The 23,135-nt window shown below is 39.9% G+C and overlaps 1 protein-coding gene and 1 pseudogene across 31 annotated transcripts in view; both read left to right on the plus strand.

Annotated features, from left to right (window-relative positions):
- The window catches only part of CSPP1 (centrosome and spindle pole associated protein 1), a 131,016-nt gene extending 108,051 nt beyond the window's left edge, over positions 1-22,965 (plus strand). For 26 of the 31 annotated variants that reach the window (XM_077943734.1, XM_077943736.1, XM_077943746.1 and 23 more), the window contains 6 exons: positions 1,906-2,046; positions 4,298-4,344; positions 6,482-6,545; positions 17,193-17,302; positions 20,024-20,162; positions 22,130-22,965. In XM_077943734.1, the coding sequence (XP_077799860.1) occupies positions 1,906-2,046; positions 4,298-4,344; positions 6,482-6,545; positions 17,193-17,302; positions 20,024-20,162; positions 22,130-22,341 (713 nt within the window). In that variant the 3' untranslated portion in view covers positions 22,342-22,965. Of the gene's footprint in view, positions 1-1,905; positions 2,047-4,297; positions 4,345-6,481; positions 6,546-17,192; positions 17,307-18,640; positions 18,759-20,023; positions 20,163-22,129 lie in introns of all 31 variants that reach the window. The other 5 variants (XR_013397298.1, XR_013397299.1, XR_013397301.1 and 2 more) reach the window with 5 other exon arrangements.
- LOC704903 (nucleophosmin pseudogene) lies at positions 11,642-12,810 on the plus strand (annotated as a pseudogene).
- Positions 22,966-23,135: the final 170 nt, after the last annotated feature.

A 23,135-nucleotide genomic window follows, 5' to 3' on the forward strand; every position in this document is an offset into this window, starting at 1 on the left:
AGGCATTGTGTTAATCCAGTGGGTCTCGTGAGAAGTTTGATCTGAAGTCAAAACTGTTTGTATTATAAACTAAGACATTATTTGTATCTTTCATTCTTATTCTCTCATGTGTATACAGATTGGCCAGAGACTACATGGCATGTGATGATTTCATCTCTTTGAAGCTAGCAGAATGTGTCCTTGTATATTCTTGTGTTTTAAGAATCTCTTAGTTTTAACTTCTAATATAGCGTGTGTGTGTGTGTGTGTGTGTGTGTGTCACATACATAAGTAAAACTCTTTGGGGTCCTCAATTTTTAAGAGTGTAAAAAAAAGATCTTGAGACCAAAAAAGTTTAAGCCATAGAATTGAGCCATTCATTTCCCTGTGTTACTACATCTTGCCCTCATTCACCAATGACCTGGTGGTTGGTATTGTTTTTTAATGAGTCTGGAAGCAGTGAAGCCAGGGACCAGTCCAAGTTTATGTGTCCAGAGACTTCTGTTAACTTCTGAAAATGGCTATTAGCCATTTTCACTATTTTGTTCTTTTGATAATTTCTGATCATAAAGCTTTATACATATTTAGGACCATAAAACTGTATATATATTTAGGCTTCTTTATTTATATTCCAGCAGTGTAATTAGTGAGTCAAAGGGAATAATATTTTCAAGGCTTTTTATATGTATGAACTGTATGTTTCTTCTCACGATTTAAAAATTTTTATTCTTGGCTGGGCGCAGTGGCTAGTGCCTGTAACCCCAGCACTTTCAGAGGCCGAGGCAGGTGGATCACAAGGTCAGGAGTTCAAGACCAGCCTGGCCAACATAGTGAAACCCCATCTCTACTAAAACCTACAAAAAAAAAAATTAACCGGGCATAGTGGTGGGCACCTGTAGTCCCAGCTACTTGGGAGACTGAGGCAGGAGAATTGCTTGAACCCAGGAGGTAGAGGTTGCAGTGAGCTGAGATCATGCTACTGCACTCCAGCCTGGGTAACAGAGTAATACTTTGTCTCAAAACAAAACAAAATTTATTCTTGTTAGTGGATATTCATGGAATTGTGACAGAGGTAAATTCCTTCAGAAATGGCAATCCCCGGCTGCGGTGGCTCATGCCTGTAATCCCAGCACTTTGGGAGGCCAAGGCAGGCAGATCACGAGGTCAGGAAATCGAGACCATCCTGGCTAACACAGCGAAACCCCGTCTCTACCAAAAATGCAAAAAATTAGCCAGGCATGGTGGCGGGCACCTATAGTCCCAGCTACTCAGGAGGCTGAGGCAGGGGAATGGTGTGAGCCTGGGAGGTGGAGCTGGCAGTGAACAAGACCGTGCCACTGCACTCCAGCCTGGGCGACAGAGCAAGACTCCATCTCAAAAAAAAACAAAAACGAAAACAAACAAACAAAAAACAGAAATGGCATTCCTCATCAAGTTCCAGCCAGTCTACGTTTATCTTGCTTTCTGCATGATACTTGTAAGGACTAAACTATTAATTGGCCAGTAACATTATTTTTTCACGTTTCCAGTATATTCTAGAGATCAGCCGTGGTTACAGTGTCTCATGGCTGCCTTAGTCATAGCCATGTGACCATCTGCTTGGATATACCTGCACATAGTTTGTGTTCTGGGTGGCATCCTGGTGGGGCTAGGACAGGTAGAGATGGAGAATGCGGCATCCACTGCTTGTTCTGGGGTATTCCTTATGTTGGTAAGTTTGTGAAAAGGCACTTATTAAAGAATATTAATTTCATGTTCTTTAGTTTTGTGGCTATTTACTGTCCTTTGACTTTAGTGATGTTTCACTATTTATATCATTTCCTTGATTTTGAAATGAGGTTACTCATGTTACTTATAGTGAAGTTTTACAAAATCTCATTTGAAAACAACATTTAACTTAGTTATATAACATATTTTTTATACCAGATTCAGAAACACGAGTTGATCTGAAATTTATGTACCCGGATCCTCCAAGAGATCATCACACCTTAGAGATTCAGCAGCAAGCCCTGCTAAGAGAGCAGCAGAAGAGGCTGAACAGAATAAAAATGCAAGAAGGTGCCAAAGGTAAGAAATAATCATTGCTGTGTCAAATAGTATTAGCACGCTGTTTTTCGGTAGGCTTTCTGCATCTCTTCTGTTGATTTCAGTCCCAGGCATCCTCCCTTCACTGGCAGCCCCATGCTCTGTGAAGGGAGGGTCCATTTGGTCTGTAGTACCAGAAAAGAAGTATGAGAAAGGGCTCTGGGTGGCTCCACCAGGGTGGTGTATTCATGCATGACAGGGGCCTAGCCATTCACTGTAGCCAGGAGGACTGAATACTTTGACCAGGCCAGGTGACATCTGCATTAGGAACTAGAAACCAAAGGAAGGAGTGCCAGGCAAACATATCAGTGCCCTGTCATGATGTGTCGGGCATTTGTCTACTGTGCCATGTCAGGCATTTGTCTACTGTGGTGTGAGTGTGTTTAAGTTTTGATGTGGCGTAAAATGTGCAAAGCATCAGACTGGACTATGAATATGTTTTCGTATAATCAACCAATTGAAAGATACTTAGTGGTTACTAGGAGCGCAGGTACTGGCCTGTATCCAGGGATATGGTGATGAATGACATATGCTGCTGCTCTTGAGGAGGTTATATTTTGTTGGAGAAGTTAGATGCTAAAGAAGTATAACTGTGATGAATATTGCACAGAAGAAATCCAGGATGTCGTTGGATTTCTTGGGGTGGGTGGGTACCTAGAAGCAGAGTGGGGCTAGTTGTCTCAGAGAGCACTGATGGGGCCTGATGATAGCCAGGTGTACTGCATGGCCTTCCCATCTGTATTTCACCAGCTTTCAGGCCATCGAGGTTAACCATGGAAAATGAGTAATGAAAACACAACCATCAGATAACAAGAATGGAAGGGATGCTCCTGCCAGTTATTTTTAAGAAAATTTAAGACCCTATCTTGGGAGGCTGGTCTGACTTGCAGAATCTGAGGAAGCTTTTCTGACTTCATGAGAGAGCATCACAGGAGTAAGTGATGCAGCACTTTAGGCCCAGATCATAGGTCAAGACTTCAATAAACATATGCATAGGGATCGTCTCCCCTTCATCTGGTACAGAATTTTTAATAACAGCCTCATAGCCCTGTGACAGAATAAGCCTAATTCTAGGATAAGCAGTAGGTGTATCACCTGGAGAGAGGAGAGAAGCAAGTACATTCTTTAACCTTTGTACCCAGTCTGGTGGCATTTTTCTTTAGTCTCAAAATGAAGGTCTGATCTTGTGGGATTTTGGCATCTTAGACTGATTAGCCCAAAAGTAGTCCCCAGGTGGATACAGGTACATTTTGGCACTGAAGGTATCTATCTCCCACAGTAGCCACCCCCCAACTGCCAGTAGACACTATGATGACCTAATTCATAAGAATATGATCTCACTGGCTGGGTATGGCGGCTCATGCCCGTAATCCCAGCACTTTGGGAGGCCGAAGTGGGCAGATCATGAGGTCAGGAGTTCAAGACTAGTCTGGCCAACATAGTGAAACCCCCGTCTCTACTAAAAATACAAAAATTAGCTGGGCATGGTGGCGTGTGCCTGTAGTCCTAGCTACTCTGGAGCCTGAGTCAGGAGAATTGCTTGAACCCGGGAGGTGGTGGTTGCAGAGAGCCGAGATTGTGCCACTGCACTCCAGCTTGGGCAACAGAGTGAGACTTCGTCTCAAAAAAAATAAATAAATAAAAAAGAATATGGCCTCACTGTAAACAATCACAAATATGTCTATTAAAATATAGGAAAAGGAATACAGGCTATCATTGGCAACTTGTTTATTCTCAAAGGCAGTATCTAAAAAGGGCAAAATGTGCTATTCACAGGAACACATAGGAAGTCTGGTCATACTGGAGAGGCTTTGGGATACCTGATCCAAGATCTTTGCTTCGGGAACTAAGTGCCTGGAATTGAGCTTATTTCAGTTCCATGTGAGGGAGCCCCTATTTAACTCCATGCAACAACTTTCTACAGACTGTAGAAATCTGACAAGATGGTGAAGGATACTGCATTGATCATTTTCTTTTTCTGTTGGCAGTAGTTTTACGTTTGCAATGATTTTACTTGTTATGTTCATTCATGTGAATGGGAGAATTTTATGCAGCTAGAATGGATGCAGGGCTGTGTTTATTAATAAGTGATATCTTTAAAATATTCTGAAGTGTGATAGTTGAAAAGTAATTTCCAGTAGAGAGCTAGTCAAAAAGATATTCTAAAATTTAATTTTATATAGTAAGCAATTTCTGACCTTTTAATTTGCTTTTGTTCTTCATTGACTTACAGTTGACTTAGATGCCATCCCAAGTGCTAAAGTACGAGAGCAAAGAATGGTAAGCAACCAGTTATAATTTTTCAAGTTAGTTTTTGGGGGATTAAAAATCTATAAGCATATGATGATCAAGTAATTCAAATTTTGAATTATTCAGGAATACTGAATTAAGAATGTAAGTCTTATCAGTAAAGTGGATAGCTTGAGAAGTGTTAGGATAATATATAGAGAAAACATATTATAATGGCTAAGAACAAGATTCTAGCACTAGGCTGTTCCAGTTAGTCTATTTTTAGCTGTGTGACTTAGGGCAAGTTATTTAATCTCTTTATGCCTCAGCTTCCTAATCTGTAAAATGAGGATAATAGTACTTAAATTAATATTTTTAAGGTACTTAGAAACAGGCCTGGCATATAAGTTTTTATAAGTGTTTATTAAATAAATAAAAATAGCTCCAGTGCTGTTGTTAGAACTGATATAATATATTAAAAGCCCTTACAGCAGGCCTGGCCCATGATGAGTGCAGTGTGAGTGTTTGCTGTCATTAGCATGAGCAGTAGTGGGAGTGGGAGTCTGTTATGGAAATAGTGTTGAGGTCTACAAAGAAAATAAGCAAAGGAAGAGAACAGAGAATGATAACACCCACCTGTATCCTAAGGGGGCCACTTTTTGTGCAAGACTGAATAAAGGGATAGGATGAGCTCTTTTCAATCAACAAATATTTATTATTTCCTATGGACCAGAAACTGTTCTAGGTGCCGGGGTATAGGAGTAAACAAAAGGGACAAAAATCCCTGCCCTCTGACAGCTTACATTGCAGAAGGAGGGAGAGACAGTAATCAAATAAATCAATAGTTTGTTGAATCATGGTGCTGTGGAGAAGACAACAGCAGAGAAGGCAGCTGGAGCATCCTGGGTGGGAGGGTTTATAGTTGGAAATACAGTGGGCATGGGGGCTCACTGGGTAGGTAACATTTCAGTAAGGACACCAGGGAGGTGTCCATGGAAAATGTGGGGGAACTTCTGGAGGAAGAACATTCCAGGAAGAGGCCCCTGTGGGAGCTGGCCTAGTGCATGTAAGGAGCAGTGGGAGAGCCATGAGCAAGGGCCAGTTGGACACATGGGGCAGGGGGTGACGAGGTGAGGCAGCAGGGCCTTGGGGGCCATTCTGGGGCTTTGCCTTTGACACTTGTGCATGTGATGAGAAGCTGCCAAGGTCTTTAAGTGGAGGAGTGACATGATCTGCTTGAGGTTTTTACTTGATCCACTGACTGCTGTGCATTTAGACTGAGTGGGGCAGGAGGCTATTGCAGTAATTTAGGCAAGAGACAGGCTCACTTTCTGATAATGAATGCAGTGCATCAGTGTAATTCATTGCCTTAAAAATTAAGGGACAGCTCTTTGCTGGAGTGTCTTAATGAAGCCCAGAAATCTGCTAAGTAGGTGAAGGTAGGTGGAGTTGGATGACTTTAGGTTCCTTCTGACATGTTGGTGATGATTATTCTGTACTGAAAAATTCTCTATATGTAAATTTAAGTTTTCTCTCATTTGGGAGCTCATTATAATAAGCCCAATCTTAGCATTTTTTTCCTTACTATAATATGTGCTCCACTGTATCTGTGCTGCATCATTGTGACAATTGCTGTCACATAGGGCTGTCATAATCTGAGAGTATACCCCCCTCTCTCCCATGACACTGTGATCTACTCCAGAGCAGAAACTCTTAATTCATCTTTGTATCCCCAGTTCCTAGCATGAAAGAAATAGTAAGTGGGCTATACAGGTTTATGGAAATTCAAATGAATGAATCTTGGCAGTGGCTTAAAAACTTAATGTTTAATTGGGGTCTTTGCTTCATACTCTATTATATTTTCCATCAGTCATAATGTGATCCTTTTATTTGACTTCAACCATAAAGGGGCAGGAAGGAGTGGAGTTAGGGAATAAATGTGTGAGCTTGTAGAATCTGTAGCCTGGAGAGATATGTCCTGTGTTGCTATCACCGTCTTCATAGGAATTGTGTGTGTTAAGTTTTTCCAGTATTTTCTGAGCATTGGAATGTAGTCAGTCCTACCTCTCCCCATCCTCTTCTGCTTTTAGGGAGAACAATGTGGAAACTTGTGCCTCTTCTTAGTACAAATTTGTTGTTTTTCCACACAAAACTAATAAAAATAGTCATTGAAACATGTTTCTTTTAGCCCAGAGATGACACTAGTGATTTCTTGAAAAACTCATTATTGGAATCTGATAGTGCTTTTATTGGTGAGTATATTTATTTTATTAAGGCTATATTATTTAAATATTAAACCTTTCTCCATACTTAAAAACCAGTACTGTATTCTTTGTTGCACAAGGTAGTAAAAAAAAAAAAAAAGGAATATTTTTTTTTCTGTTTTAATGAGTAATCATCAGATATTCCTTGCAAAGTTTTCAAAATCACAATTACTGAAATGAAATATAAAAGTCTTAGGAATAGTTGACAAACCTGTACATGAATGTTCATAATAGCCTCATTTCTAATGCCAAATGCTGGAATCAGCCCAGATGTCCTTCAGTAGATGAATGGTTAAACAAATGCTGGTACATCCATGCCATGGAATACCACTCAGCAATAAAAAGGAACGAAGTTTTGAAACTTGGATGAACTTGGATGACTCTTCAGGGAAATAGTCTGAGCAAAAAAGACAATCCCAATACATTACTGTATGATTCCATTTACGTAACATTTTTGAAGTTACAGAATTAAGAAATTGAGAACAGATTTAGTGGTTGCCAGGGGTTGAGAGATAGGAAGAGGTGTATATAGTTATAAAAGGGCAAGAAGAGGGATCCTTGTGGTTTGGGAACTATTTAACAACTTGTTTGCAGGGGTGGATACACACATGTAAATGGGAAATAAAATAATAATAGATCTTAATACACACATAAAAACACACAAATGGGTATTGGTAAGATAGAAAATTGGAATCTGTGGGTTGTATCAGTATCAATATCCTGGTTGTGAGATTATACTTGAGTTCTGCAAAATGTTACCATTGGGGGAAACTGGACAAAATGTATAAGGAATCTCTACTATTTCTTATACCTGTGTGTGTACCTTAATTATTTTAATCTATTTATAGTTATCTTAATATTTCAGTCAAAAAAGTCATAAGACTATTTTATTTAGTCTTCAGAAGATAAGTAAAGGTACCATGGGATCTTTTTTCTTAAAGTAGTATACACTTATGATTATGTACTCTGATCATGAGTGTTTCTGCTATCCTAGGGCCATCAGGGAATGATCTAGTCTACATATTAGCTGTATTTCAGGCCAATTACTTTAGATATTCATGTGATAAAATTCCAAATTAACTTATATTTTTCTCTTAATGGTATTTTGTTGTTGTTGTTGCTGTTTTTGAGACAGGTCTTGCTCTGTCGCCCGGGCTGGAGTGCAGCAGCACAATCATTGCTCACTACAGCCTCAAATTCCTGGGCTCAAGTGCTCCTCCCATCTCAGCCTCCCCAGTAGCTGGGACTACAGCATGTACTACCATACCCAGTTATCTTTTTTATTTTTTGTAGAGATGAGGTCTCCCTATGTTGCCCAGGCTGGTCTCAAACACCTGGACTCAAGGGATCCTCCTGCCTCAGCCTCCCAAAGTGCTGGGATTACAGACATGAGCCACTGTACATGGCCTTTTTTTTTTTTTTTTTTTAATGAATTTTTCCTTTCCAAGGAAGATGCACTGGAGAGAGAAGGAAAAATAAAACAGCAGGAGACAGGGATGAGAAGATTGCTTGTCAGGGAAATGAGACCTGTCCTTCCTAACAGTGAAGATGGTCTGGGCCATTCAAGATGGTGTGTTGGAGTATTGCATGACACTAGAGCAAAGATACAGCAGTCTTTATGGTTAACAGTGACTGCAAATGCTGCGTAAGTCATGGCTGTGTTAACCACTGCTCTAAGGAATGTAAAGCTGGTGGTTTCAGTGCATTATTTTTAAAAAGTAGGGTTTTTTAAATTGTAAAATACACATAAACATAACGTTTACCATTTTAACCATTTTAAAGTGTACAGTTGACTGGCATTAAGTATTTCTATTGTGCAGCCACCACTATCATCCCTCTCCAGAACTCATCTTGAAAATAGAAACTCTTCATATGAAACAGTAATTCCCCATTGCCCTCTCCCTCCAGCCCCTGGCATCCAACATTCTACTTTCCATCTCCATAAATTTGACTACTCTAGGACCTCATGTAAGTGGAATCATACAGTATTTATCCTTTGATGACTGGCGTATTTCACTTCACATAACATCTTTGAGGTTTATCCATGTTATAGCATGTGTCAAATTTTCTTTTTTTTCCCCTTAGAGACAGGGTCTCCCTTGCTACCCAGGCTGGAGTGCAGTGGTGTGATCATGGCTCACTGCAGCCTTGACCTCCCTGTGCTCAGATGATTCTCCTACCTCAGCCTCCCAAGTAGCTGAAACTACAGGCACACACTCACTACCATGCCCAAATAATTTTTGTATTTTTTGTAGAGACAGGGTTTCACCATGTTGCCCAGGTTGGTTGCGAACTCTTGAGCATAAGTGATTCTCCAACTGTGGCCTCCCAAAGTGCTGAGATCACGGGTGTGAGCTACCACACCCAGCCAGATTTCCCTTTTTATGCTGTGAATATATTCCATTGTATGTATGTACCGTGTTTTGTTTATCCATTCATCTGTCAGTAGACACTTGAGTGGCTTCCACCTTTTGGCTGTGGTGAATAATGCTCCTATGAATAGGTGTACAATTAGCTGTTGGAGTCACTGCTTTCAATTCTTTTGGGTATACACTAACAGATAGCATTTGCTAGATCATATAGTAATTCTATTTTTAATTATTTGAAGTCTCACCACATTGTTTTCCACAGCAGCTGCACCATTTTACATTCCTACCAGCAGTGCACAAAAGTTCTGATTTCTCTACATCCTTGTTAACACTTATTACTTTGTTTTTTGAATAGTAGCAATCTTTATAGGTGTGAGGTGGCATCTCATTGTGGTTTTGACTTACATTTCTGTAATGATTAGTGATGTTGAACATCTTTACATGTGCTTACTAATTGTACATCATTTTTGAAGAAATATCTATTTAAGACCTTTTCTAATTCTTAAAATCAGATATTTTTTGTTGTTACTGAGTTGTGGGAGTTCTTTATTATCTATTCTGGATCTTACCCCTTATCAGATACATGATTTGCAAATGTTTTCGACATAGTAGGTTGCCTTTTCACTCTGTTGGTTGTGTCCTTTGATACATAGGAGCTTTTAATTTTGGTACAGTCCAATTTATCTTTGCTTTTGTTGCCTGTGCTTTTGGTGTCACATCTAAGACATCATTGCCAAATCCAATACCATGAAGCTTTCCTCATATGCTTTCTTCTAAGAGTTTTATGTATAGTTTTAGCTCTTAACGTTTAGATGCCTAACCATGAAGTGTCAAAATACATGTCGGAAAGCGAAAGAATGGCAAGGAGAAATAGATGAATCCACTATCATGGTTAGAGATTTTTAACAATCAGTAAGGACATAGTTGAGTTCTGCAACACCATCAACCAACTGGATATAATGGACGTCAAAAGACACCTTCATTAACAACAATAGAACACATACTCTTCTCAGGGTCACATGGAACATTCAGCAGGACAGATTACAATCTGGGAAAGAAAACAAACCTTAACAGATGTAAAAGAAGATAAATCACACAATATCTGTCCCCAGACCACAATGGAAATAAACTAGAAATCAATAACAGAAAGATAGCTGGAAAAATCTCCAAATACTTTGGAGATTAAATGCCACATTTCTAAATAACTCATGGGTCAGAGAAAAAATATGAAAATACATTTTAAAACAACTTGATCTAAATGAAAATGAAAATACAACTTCTCAATTTGTAGGAGGTAGCAGAAATAACGCTTGTCTTTCTACTTTCCTAATGTATGCATTCAGTTAAATGTAGAATGCCAAACTCTCAAACCCACAGAAGATAACAACAGAAAATCTAGACAACCTTGGGTATGGTGATGACTTTTAGATACAAAACCAAAGTCATAATTTATGAAAGAAATAACTGATAAGCCAGACTATGTAAAAGTTTTAAAAATTGGTAATTTTTTTTCTTTTATTAGATAAAGTCTCGCTGTTGTCCCCAGGCTGCAGCGTGATGGCATGATCTTGGCTCACTGCAACCTCCGCCTCCCGGGTTCAAGCGATTCTCCTGCCTCAGCCTCCCGAGTAGTTGGGATTACAGGCACCTGCCACCACACCTGGCTAATTTTTGTATTTTTAGTAGAGATGGGGTTTCACCATGTTGACCAGGCTGGTCTCGAACTCCTGACCTCAGGTGATCCACCTGCCTCGGCCTCCCAAAGTGCTGGGATTATAGGCATGAGCCACTGCGCCCGGCCAAAAATTGGTAAATTGTTAAGATACTCAAATTTATAACATTGACTGCATACATGAAGAAAAGTAGAAAGATCTAAAATCAGTATTCTAAGCTTCCACATACGAAATTTAGAAAATAATTAAATCCAAAGTAAGCAGGAGAAATAAAAATTGGAGCAGAAATCCATGCAATTGAAAACAGGAAATCAATAGAGGAAATTAATGAAACCAAGAGTTATTTCTGAGAAGATCAGTAAGCCTCTAGCCAAGCTAATAAGAGAGAAGACACAAATTACTAATATCAGAGACAGGGCATATCTGGCTGGGCATGGCTCACACCTGTAATCCCAGCACTTTGGGAGGCTGAGGTGGGTGGATCACCTGAGTTCAGGAGTTCGAGACCAGTCTGGTCAACTTGGCAAAACCGGGTGTCTACTAAAAACATAAAGATTAGCTGGGCATGGTGGCGCATGCCCGTAGTCCCAGCTACCTGGGAGGCTGAGGCAGGAGAATTGCTTGAACCAGGAGGTGGAGGTTACAGTGAGCTGAGATCGTGCCACTGCACTCCAGCCTGGGTGACACAGCGAGATTCTGTCCAAAAAAAAAAGGTTGGGGGGCATATCACTACAGGTCCCACGAACATTAAAAACATAGTTGGCTGGGCGCGATGGCTCAAGCCTGTAATCCCAGCACTTTGGGAGGCTGAGGCAGGTGGATCACAAGGTCAGGAGATTGAGACCATCCTGGCTAACATGGTGAAACCCCGTCTCTACTAAAAATACAAAAAAAAAAAAAGAAAAATAAAAAAACCAGGCGTGGTGGCAGGCACCTGTAGTCCCAGCTCTTCAGGAGGCTGAGGCAGGAAAATGGCATGAACCCGGGAGGTGGAGCTTGCAGTGAGCCGAGATTGCGCCACTGCACACCAGCCTGCGCAACAGAGCAAGACTCCGTCTCAAAACAAAACAAAACAAAAAAACATAGTCCAAGATCCTGGTGTGATTCCGTTCTGCTTGGCTGTTCTCTTGAGTACTGGTCATTTATCTCTGCCCACCTTCTTTCCCACCTAAGTGGGTGCCACCACCGATGGAAGATTTGATGGACATGGACATGAGTCCTGAGGCCCCAGAACTATCTTTTCGGTTGTTGAACTAAAGGCTGACAAATGTTATCACTTTAAGGTGGATACTGATGAAAATGAGCACCAGTTATCTTTAAGAACGTTCAGTTTAGGGGCTGGTTCAGTTTAGGGTGCTGGTGTAAAGGATGAATTGCACATTATTGAAGCAGAAGCAATGAATTACGAAGGCAGTCCAATTAAAGTAACACTGGCAACTTTGAAAATGTCTGTACAGCCAGTGGTTTCCCTTGGGGGCTTTGAAATCATACCACCAGTGCTCTTATGGTTGAAGTGTGGTTCAGGGCCAGTGCATATTAGTGGACAACACTTAGTAGTTGTGGAGGAAGATGCAGAGTCAGAAGATGAAGAGGAGGAGGGTGTGAAACTCTTAAGTATATCTGGAAAGCAGTCTGCCCCTGAGGTGATAGCAGGGTTCCACAGAAAAAAGTAAAACTTGCTGCTAATGAAGATGAAGAAGATGATGATGATTTTGATGATGAGGAAGCTGAAGAAAAAGCGCCAGTGAAGAAATCTATACAAGATATTTCAGCCATAAATGCATAAAAGTCAAATCAGAATGGAAAACACTCAAAAGCATCAACACCAAGATCAAAAGGACAAGAATCCTTCAAAAACCAGGAAAAAACCCCTAAAACACCGAAAGGACCTAGTTCTGTAGAAGACATTAAAGCAAAAATGCAAGCAAGTATAGAAAAAGGTGGTTCTCTTCCCAAAGTGGAAGCCACGTTCATTAATTATGTGAAGAATTGCTTCTGGATGATTGATCAGGAGGCTATTCAAGATCTCTGGCAGTGGAGGAAGTCTCTTTAAGAAAATAGTTTAAGCAATTTGTTAAAAATTTTCCATCTTATTTCATTTCTGTAACAGTTGAAATCTGGCTGTCCTTTTTATAATGCAGAGTGAGAACTTTCCCTACCGTGTTTGATAAGTGTTGTCCAGGTTCTATTGCCAAGAATGTGTTGTCCACAATACCTGTTTAGTTTTTAAAGATGCAACTTCACCCTTAGCTTGGTTTTAAGTATGTATGGAATGTCATGATAGGACATAGTAGTAGTGGTGGTCAGACATGGAAATGGTGGGGAGACAAAAATATACATGTGAAATAAATCTCAGTGTTTTAATTAAAAAACAAACAAAAACCACAAAGAAAACATAGTCCAAGAATACCATGAACAACTCTATGCCCACAAATCGGATAACCTATAGTCTACCACCCATTTATGGTAACTCAGCCAACTCAGAATAGAGGGGAAACTTCTACAACTTGATAAGGAACATCTACAAAAGTCCTACAGCTAACATCATAATGATGAGAAACTAGAAGCTTTCCTGCTAAGATCAGGATGTCCTTTCTCACCACTGATTAACATCATACTGGAAGTCCTAGCTAATATTAGCAGTAAGGCAGAAAAGGAAATAAAAGGTGTACTGATTGGAAAGGGAGAAATAGAATTGTCTTTGTTCACAGATGATATGATTGTCTATAGAAACTCTGAAGGAATCAACTGAAAAACTCCTGGAACTAGTAAGCAGTTATAATAAAGTTGCGGGATACAAGATTAATATATAAAACTCAGGCACTTTACAATATGCCAGCAATGTACAAGTGAAATTTGAAATTAAAAACACAATACCACTTACATTAGCATTCCCCCAAGAAATACTGAGATATCTATCTATCTATCTATCTATCTATCTATCTATCTATCTATCTGTCTGTCTGTCTGTCTGTCTGTCTGTCTGTCTGTCTGTCTGTCTATCTATCTATCTATCTAGAACTGCCTGAGGAAAACTACAAAACTGATGAAATTGAAGGACTACTAAATAAATGGAGATATATTCCATGACCATGCACAGGATGACTCAGTATTGTCAAGATGTCAGGTCTTCTCAACTTGATCTACAGATTTAGTACAATCCCAATAAAAATCCCAGCAAGTTATCATGTGGATAACAACAAACTGATTCTAAAGTTCATTTGGAAAGGCAAAAGATCCAGAATAGCCAACACAATGTTTAAAGAGAACAGAGTTGGAGGACTGTCACAGCTGACTTCAAGAGTTATGATAAAATTATAATAATACAATGTGGCATTGGTGAAAGAATAGACAAATAGACCAGCTGAATGGAATATGGAGCCCAGAAATAGACTTATGCAGGCTGGGCACAGTGGCTCACATCTTTGGGAGGCTACTTGAGGCCAGGAGTTTGAGACCTCACTGGGCAACAAAGCAAGATCTTGTCTCTACAGAAAAAAAAAAAAAAAAATTAGCCAATGTGGTGGCACGTACCTGAAGTCCTAGCTATTTGGGAGGCTGAGGTGGGAGGATTACTTGAACCTGGAAGTTCAAGGCTGCCGTGAGCTATGATCACACCACTGAACTCCAGCCTGGGCAACAGAGAAAGACCTTGTCTCAAAAAAAGAAATAGACTCATGCAAATATAGTCAGCTGATCTCTGACAAAAGACCAAAGGCAGTACTGACAAAGGACCAAAGGCAGTATTATGATGGAGAAAAGACAGTCTTTTCTACAAATAATGCTGGGACAGCAGGACATCTGCATGTGAAAAAATAAACCTAGACACAGATCTTACACCCTTCACAAAAATTAACTCAAAGTTGATCTTACATCTAAATGTAAAATGCTAAATTGAAAAACTCATAGACGATAACAACAGAAAATCTAGATGACCTTGGGTATGGTGATGACTTTTAGATACAAAACAAAGAAATAATTGATAAGCTGGACTTTGTAAAATTAAAAACTTGCTGTGCTCTATAAAAGACACTGTTAATTAAGAGAATGAGAAGACAGGACAGAGACTGTAAGAAAATATTTGCAAAAGACATATCAGATAAAGGACTGCTATCCAAAATATACAAAGAAATCTTAAAACTCAACAATAAGAAAATAAAAAAACTGATTAAAAGATTGAGCAAGACTTGCACCACACATCACCATCAAGATATAAGACTATGTAAGGATGCTATTGAGAGACAGGACTGGCTGGATTTCCTAGGCCAACTAAGAATTTCTAAGCCTAGCTGGGAAGGTGACTGCACCCACCTTTAAACATGGGGCTTGTAACTCAGCTAACACCCAACCAATCAGGTAGTAAAGAGGGCTCACTAAAATACAAATTAGGCTAAAGCAGGAGGTTAAGAAATAGTCAAATCATATATCACCTGAGAGCACAGGGGGAGGGACAATGATCAGGATATAAACCCAGGCATTTGAGCTGGGAGTAGCAACCCTCTTTGGGTCCCCTCCCATTGTATGGGAGCTCTGTTTTCACTCTATTAAATCTTGCAGCTGCATGCTCTTCTGGTCCGTGTTTGTTACGGCTCGAGCTGAGCTTTCGCTTGCCGTCCACCAGTGTTGTTTGCCGCTGTCGCAGACCCGCCTCTGACTTCCACCCCTCCTGATCTGGCAGGGTATCCGGTGCACTTCTGATCCACCGAGGTGGCGCCCATTGCCGCTCCCAATCAGGCTAAAGGCTCGCCATTGTTCCTGCATGACTAAGTGCCTGGGTTTGTCCTAATCAAGCTGAACACTAGTCTCTGGGTTCCATGGTTCTCTTTTGTGACCCCGGCTTCTAATAGAGCTGTAACACTCATGCATGGCCCAAGATTCCGTTCCTTGGAATCTGAGGCCAAGAACCCCAGGTCAGAGAACAAGAGGCTTGCCACCATCTTGGAAGCGGCCCACCACCATCTTGGGAGTTCTAAGAACAAGGACCCGCCTGGTAACACATTAGAGAATTGTAAATTAAAATGAGATACCACCACATACCTGCTAGAATGGCCAGCATTCAAAACACTGACACCAAATGCTGGCAAGGTTTTAGAGCAATAGGAACTCCCATTCATTGCTGGTGGGCCTGCAAAAGTGTAGTCAATTTTGGAAGACAGTGTGGCAATTTCTTACAAAAATAAACATATTCTTACCATACAGTTCAGCATATATACTCCTTGGTATTTGCCTGAGGGAGTTGAAAACTTGTCCATAAAGAAACCTGCACGCAGATATTTATAGCACCTTTATTCATAATTGCTAAAACTTGGAAGCAGCCAAGATGTCTTTCAGGAGGTGAATGGATAAAGTGTGGTACATCCAGACAATGCAATCGTTTTCAGCGCTAAAACAAAATGAGCTACTAAACCATGAAAAGGCATGGAAGGACCCAAAACTTATTTTAGAATTATAGAAAGCCCCACATCTTATTCAATAAAAGTTATTTCTATTGTTAAAAACCCATACAGTATACATTTGGATAATTGAATATCAATTGTATGTTAAATGATGATAGTTTTGTATAAGTGTTAAATTTTCTGAATGTTATAATTAGATTTTTGCAGTGTAGGAGCCAGTCCTTGTTCTTAGAGGGTACACACTGAAATAGAGACAAAATGCCATGATGTCTCCAATTTATTGGTGTAGCAAAGTGGCTTGGCAAAAACAGCATCCCCCCAAATATATATAGAAATGGGCAAAGTAACTAATGGTGATTCTAAGTATGTGTATTATTCTAACTTTTCTTTAGGTATAATTTTTTTCAAAGGAGCTGTGGAGGTTACCGTAGATGTTGTAGGCTATTTGTCCATGTCAAATTAGCTCTGGTCCACTTGAATGATTATAAGCAAAAAGACCGACAATACCAAGTGTTGATGAGGATGTGGGGAAATTGGAACCTTCTTACAATGTAAAATGTAAATAGGTTGGTAGTTCCTCAAAATGCAGAACAGAGTTAACCATAATACCCAGCAATTTCATTTCTGGTTCTATAACCCAAAGAAATGAGACGATACGTCCACACAAAAACTTGAATGTGAATGTTCATAGCAGTGTTATTCATAATTGCTAGCAACTAGCAAATGTCCATTTACTGGTAAATGCATAGACAAAATATGACATATCCATATGATGGAGTATTATTCAGCAGTAAAATGTAATAAACAAACATGGCACAGCACAGATGAATCTCATACACCTTATTGCTAAGTGAAAAGACACATAAGATTAAGTTGTAGAATTCCATTTATGTTTGGTGTTGGGTAAGGTAATCTGTTGAAACAGAGCAGTGTTTGCCCAGGGCAGCAAGTAGGAGTAGGGAGTGATTGCCAGTGGGCACAAAGGAGCTGTTTAAGGTGATGGAAATGCTCTAAAGTGATGATTGCACAACTCTGTAAATTTGCTAAAAAAATCACCGAACTGTGTATGTACACTTAAATTGAGTGTATTTCATGGTATTGTAAGCAAAATGTAATGAAAAGACAGGCTCTTGGTTTAGCTCTGAGTAAGATTTGAAGCGGTATTAAGACTCCTTCTGCTTTTTGGGGTCCTCTTAGGTGCTTACGGTGAGACATATCCTGCCATTGAAGATGACGTCCTCCCTCCACCATCACAGTTGCCCTCTGCACGGGAGCGCAGGAGGAACAAATGGAAAGGACTAGACATTGTGTGTATGAAACTTCTTTTCTTCCCCTTTTCAACTTAGAAGAATGAGAGGTCTGGGTTCTGACCCATGCTAAATCTGTATGGCCCCATAAAGAAAGAGCACTTGCTTGAAATTCAGACATGGGTCTGAATCTAGGCTCAGCCTTGACTGGATGACCTTGGGTAGCTATTGAATTCTGCTGCTTTGGCTTCTTCCAGATAATAATAGTATTTTCTTGTCTCCTGGGGTGGCTGTAAGTAGCTCTGCATCCCAACCTTCCTCCTTCTCCTGCAGAATATATGGATTTCAGAGAGGCACAAGAAGGAACTGATGCCATTTATCGAAAAGCCTCATGATAACCTAATTCTGTGATATAGGCGTCATCTTCATTTCGGTCAAATGACTTGCCAAGGTCATATGGGCAAGAAGGCTGAGATTCAAACCCATGTTCTCATCACTGTGCTCCCCAGCTTTACGGTGTAGCCAGTAAAAAGTAGAGGCTTTGGAGTTTATGTCCCAACGATGTCACCTCCTTGTTGGGCAGGCAGCTTGGGCAATTTCTTAAACTCTATGTTTCCTTTTATATGACATTAAGATACAGTTAATATGAAGCATTTAGCACTGAGCCACGTATGCAGAGAGCTCTCACCAAGTAACAGATGCTATTAGCGTTATTATATGTACAGCATTACCAGGTGAAAATAGCTTTGCTTTTTGCCTTAGGCAACCACCAATCTACTTTGGTTTCTATAGATGTGCCTTTTCTGGACATTTAATATAAATGAGATCATACATTCTATGGTTATTTGTGACTGGATTTGTCTTCTTTTGAAGGTCATTCATGTTGTAGCATGTGCCAGTACTGATGCCTCTTTAGTGTTGAATAATTTTCCACTGTATTAGTATCCCACATTTTGTTTATCCATTTAACAATTAATAGATATTTGGGTTGTGTTCACTTTTTAGCTCTTACGGATACTATTAATGTTCATGTACAAGTTTTTGACGTTTTTATTACTCTTGAATATATATAGCTAGGAGGAAAATTGTTGGGTTATATGGACACTTTGTATTTAGCATTTTGAGGAAGTACCAGACTGTTTTCCAAGGTGGCTGTACCATTTTACTTTCCCATCATCAGTGTATGAAGGTTGTAATTTCTCTGTATCCTGGCCATCACTTAGTGTCTTTGATTTTAGCCATTGAGTGTAAAGTAGTGTCATGGTGGTTTTGAGTTGCATTTCTCTAATGACGTTGAACATCTTTTCATGTGCTTATTAGCCAGTTGTATATTTTCTTAGGAGGTATGTCTATTCAAATCCTTTTGCTTTTTTTTTTTTTTTTTTTTTTTAAATACAGTCTCGCTCTGTCGCCCATGCTGGAGTATGGTGGTGTGATCTCAGCGCACTGCACCCTCTGCCCCACTGGGGTTCAAGGGATTCTCCTGCCTCAGCCTCCTGAGTAGCTGGGATTACAGGTGCATGCCAACATGCCTAACTTTTGTATTTTTAGTAAAGACGGGGTTTTGCCATGTTGGCCAGGCTGGTCTCAAACTCCTAACCTCAGGTGATCTGCCTGCCTCCCCTCCCAAAGTGCTGGGATTACAGGCGTGAGCCACCGTGCCCAGCCCTTTGCCCATTTTCAAATTGAATTGTCTTTTTATTGAGTTGTTAAGAGTTCTTTTACATTCTGGCTACAAGTCTAGTTATCAATGTGTGATTTTCACATCTTTTTTCCCATTCTGTATCTTTTTAACTTTCTTGATGGTGTTCTTTGAAGCACAGAAGTTTTTAAATTTTGATGAGGTCCAACTCATCAATCTCTCTTGGGCTTTTGGTGTCTTACTTAAGAAACCATTGCCTAGGACAAGATCATGAGGATTTACTTGTTTTTTTTCAGTTTGTTCTTAATTGTAGGTCTGTGATACACTTTAATTTTTGCATAGGGTGTGAGGTGCAGGGGTCCAAGTCCATTCTTTTGCATGTGGCCATCCAGTTGTTCTAGCAGCATTTGTTGAAAGACTGTTCTCCCATTGCATTTTGTTAACTCATCTGTAAACATAAGGATTTACTTCTGTATTATTCTTAATCTTACATTGATCTACTTGTCTTTTCTTATGTCAGTACCACACTGCCTTGAATACAGCTGGACTGTCTCAGCCCCTGCTGCTTTAGTTTTTTCCTTCTGTGTCCTATAATTCCCAAGCTTTATCCAGACTGGCAGCATTTCTGTCATCACAAATGTTATTCCTTATTCTTGACTGAGTCATCTGAGCTTGCATGGATAAGCATAGGAGCCATAATATAAGTGCTCCATATTTCCATTTATTTTGTTCATCACAATGTACATTTGAGGGCAAGAGGATGTTTTGATTTGTCGATGTTTTTTTCTTTTTTTCCCTGAGATAGAGTCTCTGTCTCCCAGGCTGGAGTCCAGTGGCACAATCTCGGCTCACTGCAACCTCCGCCTCCTGCGTTCAAGTGATTCTCCTGCCTCAGCCTCCCAAGTAGCTGGGGACTACGGGTGCCCGCCACCATGCCCAGCTAATTTGTATTTTTAGTAGAGATGGGGTTTCACCATGTTGGTCAGGCTGGTCTCCAACTCCTGACTTCAGGTGGTCTGCCTGCCTCGGCCTCCCAAAGTGCTGGGATTACCGAGAGTCACCATGCCTGGCCCTGATTCACTGATTTGTGAACATACTTTATGTTAATGACTTTCTGAAGTTCTGTTTTCTAACTACAGGATAGCAGTCGTCCTAATGTAGCACCAGATGGTCTCTCTCTAAAATCTACATCCAGTGTAAATGTTGATCAGCTTAGAATGAGAAATGAGGAACGAATGCGAAGACTGAATGAACTTCACAGTAAACCTATTAATACAGGTAAATGACCAAGTGTAATGGCCTATAGCAGAGATCCTTTATGAACTTTTAAACTTTCTTACTTAAGGCTTTCACTAACGTCTGAGGATAGATGGAATGAGTTTGAAGTCCTTTGAGTTGTATGGCCCAAGACGTAACTATTGAGCAAAACCAGACCTCAGGATTAAGTTTGCATCAGATTTTCTCTATCAGAGAGGGTGCCCATTTTAGAGTGGAGTCTAAACAGGTAAAATAGTTTTTGCTTATTAAATATATCCAGGCTTTGCTTTCAGCAGAGAAAATGCTATATGATATAGTAATCACTTTACTAAAACTTTAGTAATAAAACATTATTAGAAATTAGCCTTAAGACTGAGTTCTTACACTTATGCTGTAAATTTGTAGTACTACAAAGAAAATTTTTACCTTCTTATTTGGCTTTCCACACCATGGACAAACAAAGCCTCAGAGGACAAATAAAGCTAGTCTCATTATGAGTGTATTTTTGTGACTTGCAGGTTAAAGCTAGTCATAGAGCACAAGGCAGGATGGACACCTAAGGAGCCCTGTACCACCCTTTTTTGTACCAATGCTATTACCCACTGGGATAATGGGACAGTTTCATATTGGTAATTAGTTTTAGCAAATAGTGGTCTATTTGGGAAATACTCTTTAGTCTGTTAATCTACATTACAATCTCAAGATTTTTTTTAGATTCTACCTTTAATACTGTATTAATTTAAAACTGTACTCATATACTGTCTATCTAGCAGTCAAGGTGTGGTGTGTTCTAATGGTGGTAATTCCACACCAAACACAAGCAGACATGGTTAATTGATGGGACAGTAGGAAAGGATGTCTTCTTTCCAGCTACAAGGCATTTTCTTTTAGACCCAACAAACAATTAATATTTAACAGGAATATATCTGAGAGAAGACAGCATTTTAAGAATCTTTTTCAGAAGATTTTTAATGTCTACACTGTTTTTTAACATTGTCCTTTCAAGCAGGAGCTTTTTGTTATGATGTGGATTGATTGCACATACCAATCCTTCACAGACCAGATGTAATTTAAAAAAAAAAAAAAAAAAGGCCCGGTGCGGTGGCTCACGCCTGTAATCCCAGCACTTCGGGAGGCCGAGACGGGCGGATCACGAGGTCAGGAGATAGAGATCATCCTGGCTAACACGGTGAAACCCCGTCTGTACTAAAAATACAAAAAAAAAAAAAAAAAAAAACTAGCTGGGTGTGGTGGCAGGCGCCTGTAGTCCCAGCTATACGGGAGGCTGAGGCAGGAGACTGGCATGAACCTGGGAGGCGGAGCTTGCAGTGAGTGGAGATCGCGCCACTGCACTCCAGCCTGGGCGACAGAGAGAGATTCCGCCTCAAAAAAAAAAAAAAAAGAATATGACATCACAGGGTAGGAAGACAGATTTTCCTATTACTATACCTAATAATAAGTAAAACACAGAAGTTGAGTACAAATTCAGTTAAAGAATGAAACACATTAAGAGCTACCTCTTCATTGACTGGACATGGCCTTCTTAGATTAGATGTTTTAAGAATGGAAGTAATCTCATTGCAATTAGTGTTTTCCCAAAATAACTTAATTTCCTTATAGCAGTGTTGTAGGTTGAAGAGTATTCCCCAAACCTTGCTTAAAAAAAAAAAAATTATGTGTAGCCATTAGGCTTCTCCTGAGGTAACAGTTACAAAATAAAACTACCTACATTCCTCCTGTTGACTTTGGTGGAGAGGTGTCGCTGATATACTTAGAATCCCTCTGGTTGCTAGTGCCATGGATTCAGCTTACTCAGTTGATCATTTTTTGTTTTACAAAATTGACGCCTTTGTGGGCCTGCTCTCCTCCCTCTAAAATACGGTGGGGTGAGTCTAACCAAAACAGAGTTCAGGACATGACATTGTGGGGAAATGCCGAGTTGTCCTGCCTGCCTGTTACCTGAGTCACATGTCCCTTGCCTCCTGTAGATGATGAGAGTTCACTGGTTGACCCTGATGACATCATGAAACACATAGGGGATGACGGATCAAACTCTGTAGCAACTGAGCCCTGGCTCCGCCCTGGCACTTCAGAAACACTGAAACGCTTCATGGCAGAGCAGCTGAACCAGGAGCAGCAGCAGGTTCCTGGAAAACCAGGCACTTTCACTTGGCAGGGCCTGTCGACTGCACATGGTTAAAATAAACCTGTATTGGACCCAGTAGAGCCTTTTAAGGTGAAAGGAATGGTAAATCTGTACCTTCAATAATATGTCCTACCTTTTGGCCCCTACCTAAAAGTTACTTTTTTTCCATCTGTATATAAAATTATTATGATGTATATTGTGTACATAAATATAAGGCCATGATTATTGATTTATATAATAGAATTGTATAGAATTATTTTTGCACAATTTTGTCATAAATTAGGGTGGTAATGAACTGAACTACTGTATGTGCGTATGTTGAATTCTGCTTGTCATTAAGGTGAATAAGTGTCTTAACCGTCCTGTAAAACCAGATTCCCCTTTGTTACATGCACATTTTCCATTGTTACCTCCATGCAAAAGAATTCATTTAGTAGGTACATCTATTGTAGCTGTGATTATTCCAGTTTCTGTGTGACACAATCAGATGTCCTATTTCATGTTATTTGTAGCTACTGATACAGAAATGAAGGGAACTGTAATTGCTTGTATTCTTGTAAGCCATACATTAAATGTTACACCTTTCTGCTTCTATTTTTATTCCAATGAAGGCATTTAAGTTACTAATTTATATAACTACTTCTTGATACAAATAAATTTTTATTTTAATTACTAAAATCTTTTTATTTCAACTACTATGGAGCTTTCTAGACTAGTTTTCTGGAGGCTGAACAGAGGTGGGGACACCCGGGAGTCAAGGACAGAGAAACTGGAGTCGTCTTCTTGTTCCACCACCATGGAACCTTGGATAAGTGAGTCCATGTGAGTTTCTAATCACTCAGTAATTG

Source organism: Macaca mulatta, chromosome 8, assembly GCF_049350105.2.
Source record: "Macaca mulatta isolate MMU2019108-1 chromosome 8, T2T-MMU8v2.0, whole genome shotgun sequence".
NCBI classification, from domain to species: domain Eukaryota; kingdom Metazoa; phylum Chordata; class Mammalia; order Primates; family Cercopithecidae; genus Macaca; species Macaca mulatta.